Source organism: Acipenser ruthenus, chromosome 21 (genome assembly GCF_902713425.1).
Source record: "Acipenser ruthenus chromosome 21, fAciRut3.2 maternal haplotype, whole genome shotgun sequence".
In the NCBI taxonomy this organism is placed as follows: Eukaryota; Metazoa; Chordata; class Actinopteri; order Acipenseriformes; family Acipenseridae; genus Acipenser; species Acipenser ruthenus.
In genome coordinates, this window is record NC_081209.1 from 28,270,344 (window position 1) to 28,287,743 (window position 17,400).

The 17,400-nt window shown below is 42.7% G+C and overlaps 1 protein-coding gene across 2 annotated transcripts in view; it reads left to right on the forward strand.

The window, feature by feature from the left end:
- LOC131699159 (immunoglobulin superfamily DCC subclass member 4-like) overlaps window positions 1–17,400 on the forward strand; it is a 53,965-nt gene that overhangs the window by 7,021 nt on the left and 29,544 nt on the right. For both annotated transcript variants that reach the window (XM_058995434.1, XM_058995433.1), the window contains exons 2-4: window positions 11,193–11,510; window positions 14,096–14,237; window positions 16,621–16,754. In XM_058995434.1, the coding sequence (XP_058851417.1) occupies window positions 11,193–11,510; window positions 14,096–14,237; window positions 16,621–16,754 (594 nt within the window). The remainder of the gene's footprint in view (window positions 1–11,192; window positions 11,511–14,095; window positions 14,238–16,620; window positions 16,755–17,400) is intronic.

The following is a 17,400-nucleotide window of genomic DNA, read 5'->3' on the forward strand; positions in this document are numbered from 1 at the left end:
TCCATGATTAGTGCTGCAGCATGACAATACAGTAAGTATGAGGAGGTGCAAAGGAGAACATCTTTATGTACTGTACATATTCAAACGATGATGCAAATCTTTGTTTTATTCATCTTCCAAAGATTTTAAAATGTATAGGATGGTGATATCCCTAAACATGTTTACATTTTCATTGCTTACTTGTGTTTTTGTGGTCTGTGTGGGGAGTGAGTGTTGTTTTTTTATTCTGACTGAACTCTGATATTTCAGCAGTGTTCGTTTGGTAAACAGTCACATTCTTTCCATTCCCAGAGAACTGACTGGTGTGTCACGTGGTTCGAAATGCCAGAAAAGCCTTTGGCGAGGTGCAGCACAGTGCAGGATTAACCCCTGTGTTGTTGCTGGTTCAGTTTGAATCCACGTGGAAGGCAGAATGCAGTTCTGCACTAGCGCTGTTCCATTTTGATTTCGTATTTCACTTGCTGTATATCCATGGACGTACTGTGCATGGTGAGCTGTGTCTATTGCTACAAATATCCATTATGTCCGGAGCTGTGTCTGAACCCAGCTCTCTGGAGCTGAAAAGTTACCTCCCTTGCATCTCATCCAAAAGACATCACAGCAATGAATAAAAATGTGTATTGACCAGAATAGACAGAGTTAAGAATAAACTAGAGTCATGTGAAATGACCAGCAGGGCTGATTGAAATCTGGGCATTGAAAGTTTTGGGAGGAGTGCTATGCAGAATTCATTTTTGCATGGAATATTAATAAAGGCATTATTTTAATGATTCCTTACTCGGTAAGTACAGTGTGTGCTGACACTGCTAGCGTAAGCAGCCCTGCCCTGGTAACAAGTGTCCAGTCCTGAGTGTGCGGCAATCCGAAATCAGACACTATAACATGAACACACAGTAGCATGCTCACCCTGCGACATTGCATACTGTCTTCTCAATTCGGTCTTGAGTCAAGCCTGCACCGGCCAATGCATTTCTTCCATTCCATTCTTGTGAACCATTTCAGTATTCTTTAACATATACATATATGTCCACGTGTGTGTGTGTCTGTCTGTGTGTCTGTGTGTGTGTGACATGCAGTGCAGGCTGGGGGCAGCCTTGCGTGTCTGTCTGCAGTCAGTGGTATAGCAGTTCATTCACAATTATAGTATATGATGTTCAGTATAATAGAGGTGCTTGATTCTGTTTCATTTCTAAAACGTTTAAATGTCTGCTTGACTGGAGATAACAGGAGTTTTTAACAAGGATCTGAACAAGAACCAGCAAAACCAACAGGAGTAACAGCTGGGAAGTGTAGTTTTTGCTTCGTAAAAGAAAGGTTTGCATGAATGGTTGTGTATGAGCTGAGACCCGCATCAAGGTTTCAGGTAGAGGAACCTGTTGATTTTGTAGCTGCCTGTTTCCCCTCCTGCTTGTAGCCACTGCACAGAAGAGCGCTTAGTGCTGTTGTGTTCTCTAAGGGTTTGCTATTATATCAGTGTATGTCATATCTGTTTATTATTGCCGTTTATTACAACAGACGCTTCATCCCAGAATCCAATTTAGCCATCCACTTTGAATCCGCTGGAGCTCTCCATGTGCTTTGTCTCCATTTGGATGACCCTTACATACTGTTAACCCTTCATTCAGCTTGTTATTGGCTCATGCGAGCTTCCTTTGTGAGCTGCCTGAAAAGCCACAGGTGTGTCCGTTGTGAGTTTTGGGGCCGAATTTTGCCGTTTCCTGAGACTGACAAAAGCTGCACTGCTTTGGTCATTTCAACCTGAAAGTGCCAGATCAAAAAGACCCTCGTCCCTGCCCACCCCATTTAGAGATGTGTGGAGAACGAGAAAGGGCCAATAGAGCATAACAAAAGGCTAGAAGCTGTTCATTTGTCAAGGGCTGAATCAAATATAAACTTCCATTCAAATCTTAGTCAAACATTAACTGGTGAAAATGAAGAACAGGGTTAATTGTGTGCCAGGTTCTTCTGTAGTGAAACATGGGGCAGTCTTGTCTTATAAGTACATTGATGTGGATTAAAATTGCCATATAGGAAAATGATGGTGTTGGCAAATACTTTATGTATGTATGCTTGTGTGGGATTAGGAGTCTCCCCGTAGGAAAGGGCTGCACTTATCGAAGGTAACTTTAGGAAAATCAGTTGCCCATAGTGTGTCCTTTTACAGAACAATGCATAAATTGCTTAAATCTGTTTAGATTCAGTTCTTCTGATGTGCAAATAGCCCTTCTCAGAATGAATCGGTCCCTATTACTGCAAATTGTGAAATGGTAATGAAATAGTAACATAGAAACAAAGATGGGACCCAAGGTTCTGTCAGCTCCTCTTGGTCTTATTAAAACAGCGTGGGTGTAAAGTGTGTACGTGTAGAGTTGCTGGTTCACTGGTTTGGGCTGGTTAAGCAGGAGTTTGAAAAGCCTTACAGTAAACGCAGGAAAATCACAGACAGACTGTCAATGATTTCTCACTCCTTTACCATTTAAAGGGGACATGATGAAACAATAAGAGCTTGTGCAATTTAACTGGGACAGAACCATGTGTACACCACCCCCGTTTATCGGAAAAAGCCTACATGTTCCATTTGTATAGCGTGTTATTATTTCTTCCACCTTCAAAGAGCCTGTTTATGGTATACATCAAGTGCTATAGAAATGACCTGTGGCGTGTGACTTTGCAGACTGCGGAATGGGACGGATGGGAGCTGCACTGATAAATTGTGCTTCAGTTTACAGTAGGAGGTTGCACCGCAAATGCAGTTATATCAAACTCGGTTTTGTTTGGGCATGCTGTTGCAGTAGGTATGATGGTATTGTAGGCTGTAGGCTCATCTGAAATTACATTCGGTTTTCCATGCATCTTTGTCATGTGGTTCAAATCCACGCACTGTAGGTCAGGATGAACATCATTTTAAGATAGTATTCTTACAAACTCCCCTTTTTTAATAACCAGATGTAAGATGTTACCTACTGTATTGTTTTAAGTGACTACACTGTGATTTGTGAGGAATAGTAAATGCATTGCATGCTACTGTAGTTTAAAGGTTGCAATAAGCATTTTCTCTAGACACATCTCTGGACAATGAGATTATTGTTCAGCATCTACAAATTTAAATGACCCTACCAAATTTGGGGGGGAAATTAAAAAAAATATATAAATAAAGTTGTTTTCAATTGCACTGAGTATGCATTTAATGATAAATATATATTTATCATCAAATGCATGATCCAGCTTCTAAAGCAAAAACAGAAAATATCACAAAATCTTCCAAAATTCTGTTCCGGGTCATTGAGAATAAAGGAATGTTAATAAAAATAGATATGAAAAACACTCGCCAGGCCCTGTCGGCTTTACTAGAGCCTAAAGCACTAAGCTGACATAATGCTGTAGGTTCTGCGCAGCTTATCTTTTCAGTTTGACTTGGGTTACCACTGGAATCCCAGTGTCCTGTGAAGCACCACTTGTTTGGGGGAAGGGAGGTGGAGTTTTAATAAGAACAATCGGCGATGTTTTTGTTCACAGTTCCCAGCCCTGGTATACAAGACAGAGAGATCATGAGATCGGTGCTTAATTTGAACGCCTCTAACAAGAAGTAATCCAGCCGTGGCTCACAGCTGTCCCCCCCCCGCCCCCCCCCCCCCATCTAATTTAAACTAAATACAAAACGCAGCATTTTAGACTCGTCTGATGTGACATATATAAAAAAAAAGGTTTAAAATAGCAGATCTGATACAGTAGACGCTTGGAGCAGTTCACAGGAATTACAAACTAATTCTTTACCCAGCGATATCAGCAGCTGTGCGGCCAGATGTTGCCATAAAACTGATTTAGCCAAGACCAGATTTCTCCTTCTTAATGGAAAAAAAAGATGAACGTTCCTGGTGGTGTTTGACAAAAATGTATTTTCTTTCACACACTTTAACATTAAAAAATACATAATAACGTGATTGGGCAGTGTCGGCGGTAATGTATGTGGAAAACTTCACTTGGCAGCTATATTAAGTGCTTCTGATTCCTATTAAGATAGTCTGTTGCAATGAAATGATTTGTCTCTGTGCAGAGAGGAATGTACTAGATTTTTTCAGTGCAGTTTGGAAATTCTCTAGATTCATTTATGGAAATGTTGTGTAATATTTCAGGGTCATTTCAGTCCACTGTAGTCGGGGGTAGTCTTGCCTCAAAACCCAATTAAGGATGCGAGTAAGACTGTATAAATAAATCCAGCAAACGTTTGTCTTATTGACACTGCGTTAGGAACCTGGCAGCCGGTTTACTTTGCTTACTTTATTAACACAGAATATGATTGAGCGTTGAAAGTTGTGCTTGCTGTTCAGGCTTGCTGGTACTGCAGAACATCGCTGTCTCTTTGTTAGTGGAGTGATATTGCTAGCTCTGTCGGGTTTCTTATTTTTAATAGGCTATTTAAAGACCTACGCTGGCTTGAAAGTTGCTGATGTTTTTATCAGGGGGCAGATTTATGGGTTCCTCCATGAGCCCACACGCATCCTGCCATTTGAAAGATGTCAAGCAGCCCCTCATGCAGTGAACTCATGTAGAGTAGCTGACTTCACGGCATTCCTTCTGGGACTGCAGGGTAGTGATTGTGGGCCACCTACAGGATGCCTACTGCACAGACACCCCATCTAACCCCTTCCAGCACACAAGGGATTGAGCACTTCTTCTGAAAATACATTGAGAGTGACTCACGAGGAAACTGACAATTTGGATGACCAGATCCAACCTGTCGGCACATTTTTAAACCCTGTTTCGTAGACCTCGTTGCAAAAGTAAGAAAGTTGGTATTTTTATTTGTGGAACACTTGTACCTTAAAGGGTTAAGGTAATAAGAAATCGAGGACGGGGAAATCGGCATGTGGCCGTCAAAAGCCTACTGAGACTAGAAAAATACAAAAAAGCAGCACTATTCAATATTTGCTGGTAGTGTTTTCGAAGAAGTAGGATAGTACACCTCATTTCTGACAAACAGTAGCTGCACAGCTCCGTGAGATGCACACCATTAAGCTTTGTTGCTCATGGATACAGTATATCAGTGCCCTCTACCTGAGGCAGGGTTTCCCTAACCTTTGCTTTTTGATCTGTTTCTGCTTGGTTCCCCTCGCTTGTCTGGAGCCCATGACTTCTTGGGTGTTGCATTGACTCTCGTTAAGTGCAGATTTACTATTCTGAACTCCCTCATGGTGTTGGATTGCGACAATGCTTCCATGCTTCTGCATTCAAAGTTTTACACCAAACAGAATCAGTTTTTCAATAGTTCGGTAGCTGTTGCTGTGATTTTTCGATGTCTTGCCTGTAAACGCACTCAAAGAACAGAAAGCAGCCGAGGAACATTGTGATTGATGATGCAATTTCTTTAACACAGGCAGCTCTCAATGACCTGTCCTGCCCTTCCCACCGAAGCGTTTGCATCAGTTTCGGTCGGGTTGTTGCAGAGAGTTTGCAGCTTTGCATCTCACGAGCGTGTCCGCACTAGAGCGGTGCTGGCGGTTTGCAGTTTTATGAGATCACCGCTAGCTACTGTTGCAATAAAATGGCCATTTCCGTTGGCCGATACTTGGGAGATTTCATTTCGTTTTTCCTGCAAGGCGCTGGAGCAGCAGCCTGCTCCCGAGTGCAATAGACGCTGGAGGAACATGCAGAAGAGGCTTTCCAAGGAAAAAGTGGAATTGCCAACAGCTGAAATGATACAGTCTGGCCGTGTGACTGCTTAGCTGGTTTCCTTCAGGGCTTCTTGTTAAACTGCTCCTGAGAAGCGCTCTGCTATATTAATCAGTTTTGATTCAGGAAAAATGCGTAATTAAAGAATTAAGGCTATAGACTGCCTTTTTAATTAAATATGATGTGTATCCTTAATTAGTCACACACCACTCTGAGCTGCATTCTATAATTCTACACCAGGGGTGTGCAATCACGTTCCTGGAGGGCCATTCCACTCCAGGTTTAACAGGTACAATTATATAATGAACTGCTTCAGGGTCTGGAGGGAGGTTTAATTGGTTCATTTAAACAATTTAGAACAGGGCTGGGACAAAGAAAAGTAGTGCAAGGGCTGACTTTGGCCACCGCTGTTCTACAGCAAATTACTAGAGCATATTGGGGTATAGATTTTCAGATGTACATGGTATTCTTATTAGAGCACAGCTCTCGTACTGTATCTCTTCTCACCCATTCAGTCTTCACCCGCGCTGTGTTTACTGTACAGACGTGAAGTTTTTGCACAGCTATCTGATTAGTCTGTGTCGCTGAGCATGTTCCAGATGCAGTCAAGCCATTTTTAAAAATAGCATGCCCCAAGAATCCACGCTAAATACCTGGCAGTTGTAAAACATGTGGCTACCCCAATTAATAAATGCGCATTATTATTAAATACTCAACAAAGAATTAGGTCTAAACCTCTTGGCAAGATACTGCATGCTGGAGCTATGTCGGTTTGACCTGAAATTGGAAATACGAGACAATTATTTTGTTCACCTTATTATAAAATAGTACATTTTAATTTGGTTTTACCAGTATCGTAAGAATTGTTTCAGGCAATAAATAAAATTGGTGTTTTGTAATGTTTACAAAACCTTTTTGCAACTCGGATTTCTTTCTATTTAATTTCTTTTTTTTTTTTATATACACACAATTCAAATGCCTCCTTACTGCTGGAATCAACTTAATGAACAGAACCGTTTCATATGCAAAGCCAATCGCACGTTTTTACCCACGGAACCTAAGCAACTGAGCCATGGAAACAAGAGACCAATCAGAGATCTCTGTCTGGAGCTGTGGGGCTGGACCAGTAGGGACTGATTTCCCTTCTCAAGCCAGTATATTATTTTTGAAAGGCCGACTGTGCTCTTAATGACTAAGGCTCCTCCACACTTAACAGGTCAACACGATTTAACAATAATCCCTAAATGAAGCCAGATGGAAATGTTTCTGTAAATATCCCTGATTTTCTGTTGCTTTCAATTACTTTTGGTTAAGAATGTCGGAAACACATTTGATCATAACTGGATCAGTAGTTCAGCCTCCTGAAATCACAATGCTCAATCCAGCCTGTACAGTACCTGTGGCCCACATTTATTCATTATCTGCTTTACTAACTAGATTACTAACTGGCAGGGAGGTTAGACATTAAACCCACGAGAGAAATAAATGCATTCGGTCTGGATTCAGACATGCCTCCCCTTGCCCTTGGTTGATCAATATTCGTGTGCTTATGTAAATGAGATAAAAGCAGCTCGACAGTGCTTGCTTCTGTACAGTGCGTGCCATCGTAGTGACAGAATGAAGTGTAATTGAATGGGAACAGTTGTGAGATGTAGATTCACAGACATGATACCCGCAGGTGTGTCTGATTGCAGCTCTGTAACTGGAAACCTGCTCTACCTGTACATCCACATGGGAGGATCTCTGGGCAGTCGTGTTAATGTGGGAATAGTCTGTGCATCTCTGGTGAGATTAGACAGAAACCAGTCTTACTGTACTGTAAAAAGGTAGCTCTACTTTCACAGAAACCAGTCTTGCTGTACTGTAAAAGGGTAACTCCATACTTTTACAGAACACTGCTCAGAATATTGAAAGGGTTGCGTTTGTCAGTTTTATCTTGCAAGGTATAAAGACCACGTTGCTCAACAGCACCATTTAGCAGGCTAACACTGTTCAAGGGCAGCTTATGCAAAATGTTTGCTGGCATCTTGCCACTGCATCCATTCACAGACTCTGCATTCGCATATAAAAAGAGCTGTGTCTTTGAGAGAAATGCTGATTTTCATGTACTGTTCTATAAATTTAACGGCACTTTCGCTCTCAAGGATTTTGCTTTGTCCCACGGAACAACGCCAAGGTCTCCTGCTCCGTTTGCGTTTTGCCTCAATAATTAGACTGGTCGATGGGTCAAAATGTTGTGCTTTTCCATGACAGATGTCCGCTGTGCCACTGATCGGTATGTAGTAAGAGGAGGTCCCATGCCAGGCCATGCACGTTGGTCTCATTTCAAAGGGCCAGAGCCCAGGAGCACGGTTTCCATTGCAGGCCCGGAAAGAGTGTCTGTCTGCTGGACACAGAACCACCGCAGTCGTCTCTTGAGAGACAGCTCTGCTCTCCTCTTTGGCTTCTACTGTACCTTTTTGCTAATAAGAATGTTTTTTTATGTCTTGCATACCACATAGCTGAATAAATACTGTGACCCCAATTCAAACTGTAGGGGTATCCAGAATATAAGGGTTTAAGTTGTATGTAATTGTAAAATCTAAGTGATATGTTAAATTATTAATATTTCATGCGTTATAATTAAACCCCCAAAATATCATGCAAAACAAAGAGGAGCAACACCCAGCTATCAGGTAATATGTTACATATTCATTAAAACCTGCTGGCTGTGACTACCTTGCCTCTGAATGTGTTTCAGGTCAGTCTCATTTTTCTCTAAATGCATTTCCAATTGACAGTTTGAATACGGGTCTGGAATATGGTTTTGCAGTCAACAGCGAGAGAAGCTTCACCACACTGTTCATTTCACAGCAATTCATTATTGCTTTTGCTCTACGGCGAGTGTGTGTGCTTGTTTGTTTGCAGAGTGTTTGCAGATTATTCAACACTTTGCTACAGACAGAAGCTCCAAATTGAAATTACATTTTGCTTGAGCAGAAGCGCTACAGGTATTAGAGGAAAAGGCAGCCTGTCATGTCACTGCAGACCGCTCCTGGAAGGTCGTTTTCAAAGGGCTCAGTTCATCTCCAATGGCACAGGTCATATTTGACTTGCAGGCACCTTAAGCAGCAGCTGTGTCTATTTCCTGTTTCCTTTTTAATATATATATATATATATGTATTTATTTTCCCCCAATTTTGGAATGTCCAATTCTGTTTTTTCTCCTCACCGCAGCGAGTCCCCACACAGCACAGACGCTTTGAGGGCGTGTGAGTGTCCTCCGATCTCACGAGCCTAAAGCCAGAATCGCTTTTACACCGAGCAATCCAGAGCAGAGGTGGGCGGGCTACCGATCCTGGAGAACAGAGATCAGCCCTGCCTCTTATCCACTCTGAATGTGCTCGTTGTCTGGCCAGTAGAGTTTGCTGTTGCGTGATGAGGAGAAGCAATCCCTGCCGGTTTCCCATCCCCACCCCTGGGAGCGTCAGAGCCAATGTGACGCCTCGCTTGGGGTTCCCAGCAAAGTTCGGCTTCTTTGCACAGCCTGGATGCGAACTGGCGCCATCCGAGCTGTGTGAACCATAAACTAGATGAGCCACTCAGGGACCCTCCTTTTTAATATTTAAAATAAGATTTGATTTACAATGTTTTTAATGATGATGTTGATTTTGAAGTTGGTCAGTGGTGTCTGAAAAATAATATTTGGTAGCTGTAGTTGTCTGAGTAGTAGTCGTATTATTTTCTTTAAATGGGAGAACGTGATTGGTTGTCATATTTGGTAGTGGGTGTCCCTGCGGTGAAACTGCATGAAAATTGGTCAAGCAGACAAATGCTTTAGCTAATGCTTCCATCACAACGCTGTAGAAGGCGTTCATCAAAAGTGTTCCGACTGCCCAGCCAAGGGCTGTTTTTTTTTAATAGGTTTGATTTTGTTCAGTCTGGTGTGTTTGTTATGGAACTTGATATGACCGTTCCTTTTCAAGTTCCTTGGGGGGTGCTGATGATTAAGCTCTTACTGGTGTGGCTACAGTAATGAAGACTTTTTTGGGAGTCCTTTGGACATTTTTAACACAATGTTGTTCTGCACACTTCTTTGGTACCTGTCACAGATATGTAATCTGTTATAATTTGTATAAAGCCCTCCGAGCTGCAGTGACTGTAAGTCCTGTAAAGAGCCTTTCCAACCTCTTGAACTGCAGCGTTCGCTCTCCTTCCTTCTGAATGGATCGTGTGGCTGCCCCTGGTCTTTAGGGTTCACCGGCTCTTCACCCAGACCTGTTCTGACAGATTAAAGGGACTCTGGTGTTGCTGGGGTTTTCATCCCTTGTCTGCTGTACATTGCAGCTAGGATGATAATGCCATGTGCATTACAGATGGATGAACACACTAAGCATTCTGGGAAGTGTGGCTAGGTGGCACAGGGTGTGTTAACGTACTAGCCTTTCCGCTTTGGAGGCCTGGGATAAATCTGGATATAGTGAGTTTGATTACTGTCGCAGTACTGTAGCCCATACCATAAAACCAGCATGCAATTCTGCAGTTAGGATGCAACTTGCTGTCCCTGTGCATCGGAGAGTCCTCGGATTTCATAGCGGGAATGGAGTTTCTTTGTCAGGAAGCACTTGTTCCTTTTCAAGCCTTGGTTATCACACATTTAAAGAATGATACAGTGCTATAACAGTAAGATATCAGGCGTGGCAGCACTGTGCAGTACTTAACGCTTCATATCTCATAGAGATCCCTGTAGCCCAGAGGTGGGGCTCGCTTCCAGGTGATACTGTGTGTGATAACGAGCAGGCAGGGAGCCATGTGCTTTGAGTCTAGTGTTGATAAACTCCTTGCCAGGGAAGCTGGAATCCCTTTTCATTGGAACCGTGACAGAATCATCTGGATGAGGTCCACAGCCGTTTCCTTCCGAGTAAGATAGAGTGTGTGTGTGGGGGGGCATGTTTTATAATATAAACACTATAAACTAGCCCGTGTTTTTGAAAGCATTTTAAAGGATTCCAGTTAACAGGTTGCAGAGTAAACTTGTGGAGTTACTGCAGTATACTGGAACCTTTTGAATCTCTGACAATCTTTAACTAAGCTGTCTGTCCAGATTAATCTGCAAAGGGCTTCTGCACATCAGTCTTGCACATCAGCTTTTGTACACATCACAGGGTGCATTAGTCACAGTAGCTTTTAAAGGGACCTGCGGTGCACAGTCGGAAACTGATTATCCTTAATGCAATCGCCTTGTTTAGAGGCGGTGGTGTAAGGGATTTTAAGCGACTGTATATCCCTATTAATACATACTTGGGTACTGCTGTAAGGAACGAGTAGACAAATCAGCATGGCTGAAGCCTTCATCGTTGTTAACACTAGCATTAGCCAAAACGATTTGTCTACTTGGCTTAGTCTCTTATAGTCTTGCAGTGCACAACTTTATCCCTGTTTTAAGATCTTCACTAATGCAGTATACACTAATCTGTTAATGCATACTTGACTTCCAGCTGACACCACCCCTGTCTCCCTTTTTTTTTCTCCCCCTGTTCCAGGTAAAGCTTATTCCCTGGAGCTGAGCTGCAGCGCTGGTCCGGTTCATTTTGTTCTAGAACCCGCCCAAGAGCTGATGCTGGACTGTAACCTGCCGGCTGTGGAGCAGCCCGCCCACATCTCCTGGGAGAAGGACGGTGTGCCGGTGGTGAGTGATGGGCTCCTGCAGGTGCTGCCCAACGGCTCCCTGTCCATCCTGCAGGCCGTGCACGAGGGCAGGGTCCCGGAGCGGCGGGGCAGTGCTGAGGGGAGCTACTTCTGCACCGTGAGCAGCTCATTCGGAGCCATCGCCAGCCGCACAGCCGTCATCCGAGACTCCAGTAAGTAGAGATTCAGGGTGATGCGATTTAGAAACGGCACATTTCTAAATGTCTCTTTTCTAGTATGTTTTGATGCTCCAACCAAAGAGGCTCCAGCCAAAGAGTAACAGCCCCTGTTACTGTACGTCCAAGAAATGATTCCAAAGGGTCAGTATAGCTTCGGCAGTGAAAGGCGCTATACAACATTACTGCTTCAAATGATAGACACACCTTTTCTTGTTAAGCATTCCTCATTTACACACATATAACAATTAAAGACATGTAATGATCATTATAATCCCGTACACATGACTTGAAGCATTCTACTGGTAGGTTGTCATTAAAATATTATGGTGGTAAACAGTTAAGTCATTGAAACCTTATTAACGCATTGATAAATGTTTTAAAAATGGATTCCTAACCCTAAAGCGTTCACGTTTATTTATTATTTCTCATTTCTCACCTGAATGATCTAGTTTATTTTGTTTATTGTCGTTTTCGGTGCAGCTGAAAAAGATTAGGACGCTTGTGATTTTGATTGCTCAGCTCTGGGAGTGTGGCGTGCAACCTAAGTGCTGTAAATGTGATTTCCTCGCCTGTGGGAAGAGTTCATTAGAAAGCTGGCTTGGTTGTATGGACAGCGTAGGAGTCGGCAATACTGATAGCTGTCCATGAATCGTGCCAGGAATTCACAATGCTTTTTGATGATCCATCTTGAAGGGAGGCGGGGGTGGGGGGAAGGGGGTGCTTTATCAATTAGAAGTAAAGAATAAAGCCAGTTTCATGTAATTAAACGCTTTTGTAGTCTTGGTATACTTTTCTGTTGGTTATGTGCCTATTGTTCAAGGTTACAGATGCATGGTTCGTTACAGTAGCTCTGAGAAGTCCGATTTCAAAGGTCAGGTATTGCTGCCCTTCATTATTTCTTGCATTGTCGTGCAATATCAGCAAAGGAATCTTCTTTGTACACGGGGTGACGTTTTCACAGTTGGGATCAATGAAAGCAGACTCTATCTATACAGCTGTGCGTCACGGCCTACTGACTGTCTGGTGTACATAACAGCCAATAGTTAGGGTGGTTCATGCAGCAAATGTCATTTGTGTCAATTTTGGGGGGATTTAGAAACCAGAGCGTCTCTGTTAATATTGTGGGTTTTATCAAGCCATTCCCTGCAGCAGCTGTAATTAACAACAATAATCCGGTAAAGATTACATTTGTTTAGAAGATACATTTTTCCAGTTAAACTGTGTTAAATAAAGCAGTACAGTATACAGAGACCTTTATAAAAAAGCCTAACGCACACACATTTAAATAAATGTTATGAGCCGTAATCGCATATTTATGATTTTGTTGGCAAGTACCTGCAATAACTTGTATTAGTTTTGTAAATAAATGAAAGCTGCCTTATATTAAGATAAACGTCAAACTAATATAAAAAGCCTTCCAAAAATACTATTCCTTGCATACACTGTCCAAGACAAGTACAAATAGGAGTGTGTGAAACCATGTTAAATATCCAGATAGATGATCATAATAATAATACAATGACTTTTTCATTGATGGTTATTTGACTTGTTTGTTTGGGAGGTACTCTCGTCTATAGGCAGTGCAGTGAAGTAATGACAGTGAATGAACACCAGATGTTCCGATTGCAAGCTGGTTTGTTCCTCGGTGGGAATTTTACCTTCAAACTGTGAGAAGTTCTGTTTGAAAGACTGAGCAATGACTCTCACCTGAACGAATATCCAATGTCAAAGTGATAGACCAGGGTATGCATTTCACTTACAGCAGGACATTTAAAGCAAAGCAGAAAGAAATTCAATAAAATAAAATACAAGAGAGGCAACAAACTTAAACCAGTCCTGCAGCCAGTCCTGCAGCCAGTCCTGCAGCCAGTCCTGCCTCGCAGATTAAAAACTGCCTGTGTTTCTGTACGGAGTCACTGCTGTGCACATTCGGAGCGTAGGGTTAAAATTGCAACATTCGTTCTGGTATTGTCATTATCAGTGATTATCAATACAGTATAAGCAAGACTTGCATGACTCATAATTGAAACTTAACAAGATTACATTTATTTGATTCCAAAAGCACAAACTCGCATGTATTAAACTTCTGTTACATTTAGTAATGTGGATAGAAGATCTGGAGGCGTTGGAATCGTCTCGGGGTGTCTCTTAAAGACACTTAGATTTATACTGAAAATGTGTAGTTTAAAATAAAATGGGGACCCTTAACTATTTCCTTTTATCTGTTCTTAAGAAACTGGTCATAAACCAATTTCTGTCAAACAGGTAATTCTGCTCATCTCCCAGCCACCACCTTACGTTCCATACTACAGGTTAAATATAGGACAGTATATTCTATTGTCCATGCTTGATAGAGTACATCTGTGGACACCATGTCTTTGAGCTTATCTGGACATGTATTACTTTTATATACATGGTTCACTGAACACATCATTGGAGCTCCCACTTCTTCCCAATCATTCTTGACTAGCTAGAAAACTCTCCCTCCAGTTGCTGGTCCCCTTGGTATACATGATCATCCCATTTCTCTACAGAAAGTTTGTTTTGTCTAAGGCTGTGCCTCTTGCTTCTCTCTGCAGCTCTCTCCCGGTTCCTGCAGCACCCCGAGTCTCAGGTGGTGCAGCAGGGTGGCCTGGCACGGTTCCAGTGCAGAATTGACGGGCTCCCAGCGCCGCTCATCACCTGGGAAAAAGACCAGACCCTCCTCCCCAACGAAGCCAGGTCAGTCATCACAGGCAGAGCCGGGCTGGCTCTGCTGTGTGCTGGACAGTGTGCCTTTAAGAGGACAGCCGCACATTCACTCGTTAGCTGCACCACAGGTTCTGTGGTTAATGGAGTAGTGAGTGAAAAACCTAAGTAAACAAGGCGTATTATTCCCCCCCAGAGAGGTTTTTTCATTGGTCAGCAACACTTGGTACTGCTTACGGTAATAACACAACCTCACAGTATTGTTCTTGGCACTGGCCTATCAACCGTGGATCTCTGCCAGGTTTTAAATTTAGCATAGTTTCCCACAGCACAATAAAATGAAACCTTGTTGGCTTTGGCTGTATAATTGCCTGCTTCATACAGTAAGACGCTCTAATGGTAAACACCAGGAGCCACATAGTTATAAAGTGCAGCATGCAGAAGGGTATGCCTTCCCAGCCAAACAGGCCCAGTGAAATGTATTCAAAGCAATCTTATCAAAATGAAGTGCATTAACAAGATACATGAGGAAAAACCTGGATATGCTTTTTTTTTTTTAATCTGCGCATTCTGTCCGTGATTAGTGAAAAAGTTTACCATATTTTTCAATCTCTAAATACATGCTTCTGTTTAATATCATCAAAACCTGCTAGATTAGTGAGGATAGGCAGGAGCTGCTGCTTGTACTTCCAAATGCTATTGAAACAGGCTACTTTATCCAAAATGTGTGTTTCTCCGTTTTAAAAGCACACACGGACGTTCAACAGCCCTGTTTCCTCGCGTATCTCATGTGTCGTTACATTGATGTGTATCCCCAGCTCTGTTAGGACCTATTCCCACATGAGCGAAACAAAATGAAATGTCCATCTGTCAGATGAAATGATTTATAGATGATCACTCCCTGTGGCAATGTGCCCCGCCCCTGTGTGCATTTGTGTGTTATGTGTTGTATGGTGCGTGTGTTAATGTTGGTGTATAGTCATTGGTACACGGGATATAAATGGGTCTGTGTTTCACGTGTATTTAAAAATGTATAATTGTATTTAGGCACGGGATTGCACATCACTGCACGTGCATTTAAAGTAAGTAATATGCGCGCACGAGGTTGCACATAATTAATTCACGTGCTGGGATTCAAGTGAATAATTAATTAGTAATTGAAACCCAGCACAACAGTATAAATAGATGCACGTTTCATTCACTCAGGGTTGTGTGTTCAGGGCGAAGGAACGGGAGAGAGTGAGGAGAGAATTAGTTAAAAAGCAATTGCTACAGTGTACGTGTTTGTTTTAGTGTTCGTCCCTGTGTGTCAGTGTCTGTTCGTTTTGTTTACCTGTTTTTTTTGGCCGCAAGTGCCGTGTCCTGTTTTCTGTTTGTTCAACCTTTTTATTTATTTGTTATTAAACGCTGAGTGCAGCCATTGCACTCAGTTTCACTCATCACCACCGTCTGTCTGTGTGTTTCTTCCGGGTCTGACGTGTCACTACCAGCCAGCCTTGTGACACTCCCAAATGAAATTCTGCAGGTTCAGCACTGTGGCTTAAGGGGAGAGGCTTCAGAATTGAATACACTGGGTTTGCACGGTGATCGCCACATCAGGGTTAACTGGCGTTGCAGTCGAGTCCTACAGCGTATTCTTGCATGATTAGGAGGCTTACTGCCTAGTGATCAATGAAGAAAACACAAAGAAGGGAATAAGAAGTTTTCTTTCTCTGTGCAGGCGCTACAGAGAGAGAGAGAGAGAGAGAGAGAGAGAGAGAGAGAGAGAGAGAGACAGCGGTTCAGTAGTTGAAGCGGTTCAGTAAAGGGTTATTGATTGCTCCCATAGTAATGCGATCAGCAATTCAAGCTCTTTGCAGGATGGAGATTAGAGAATAGTGTTGCTGATATTGTAAGAACATACTAAATACCGCTGAGGATTTCTATGCATTTGTTTATCCCTAGCCATGGAATGCATGGTTTAATTAGTGATCCGTTTGTGAGGAGGCTCCACAGCACTCCAGACAGATTTCCTTTTTTTTTGTTATATCGGGGTTTCTTTTTAGCAAGTTTGGTTTCTGTGCTTGGAGAGTGGATCCTTTCTTGTTGTCAATTTGTTTTAGTTTTTTTTTTCCCTCCTTTTATTAGACAGCCGCGGGTTTTGCCTCTAACCCCTTCTCCAGTGGCTGCTGTTGAGGCCCTAAACCGCTGTTGTTCATTGAAGTGCAACAGATTTTTCTGTCCTATTCCCTTCTGTAGCAGATACCATGTGTAATTAGCTAGTTGCAGGTAGTGTATTCACACCTACAGCTGGAAGAAGCAGCATCACAATTAGGGGTGGGTAATGTAAACTGCCAGGGCCTCTTGCATGTCAAGTTTGTAACACTTTAGAGTGAGTACGGTTTATACTGACCAGGTCTCTCCCTTCCCGTTCCAGATTCACCCCCCTCCCGAACGGTGTCCTGCAGATTGTCAATGTGCAGGAAGAGGATGCGGGGGTGTACCGCTGTGTGGCAGCGAACGCGGCTCGGACTCGCTACAGCCAGGACGCAGCGCTCACCGTCACTGAAGGTAAACCAGCAGCCGCATACGGTACTGTGCATGTGTCGTAGAAAGAGTTCAGCTTGCATACAACTGTTGCCATGATCCTCACAACTGTGAGATCTGATGGGACGGTTTTGAGTTTAGGAGACGATTCATGATCACAGATCAGATTTGAATAGGAATGGTCTGGTATCTTCAAAAGAAATGACTTGGCTTTGCATGCATTACCTGTCAGAAGTTTCCACGAGCTGTGCGCTCCAGATTAGAATGTAATCAGCTTTGGAGCTGAAGAATGTGCCGCAGATCAATAAACTGTATTATGAAGGTAATCCTCCTGCCATCCTGGGAGGATTCTCGCGAACACTCGCACTCTGTATCTGATTACTAGCCTCTGGCAGATACAGCACCCACCTAATGAAATGTGTGGAAATGCAGCCCTAATGACTGCCTTTCCAGGACACCGCTACAGTATATGGATTGGTCAGAGCTAAAATGCACTTGAATTGAGAGCCTCTATTTATTACAGGGCTTGATTTAATCATTCTCTATGCATGTAATAGGATTTTGTTGAATTCACTGTACCAGTGCACACACGCTTTGAGTGTGGTTCTACAGTAATGACTGGTAGAAGCATGCATTGTTCAAGTGGAAATGATGTGTCCAGTTTGCATGG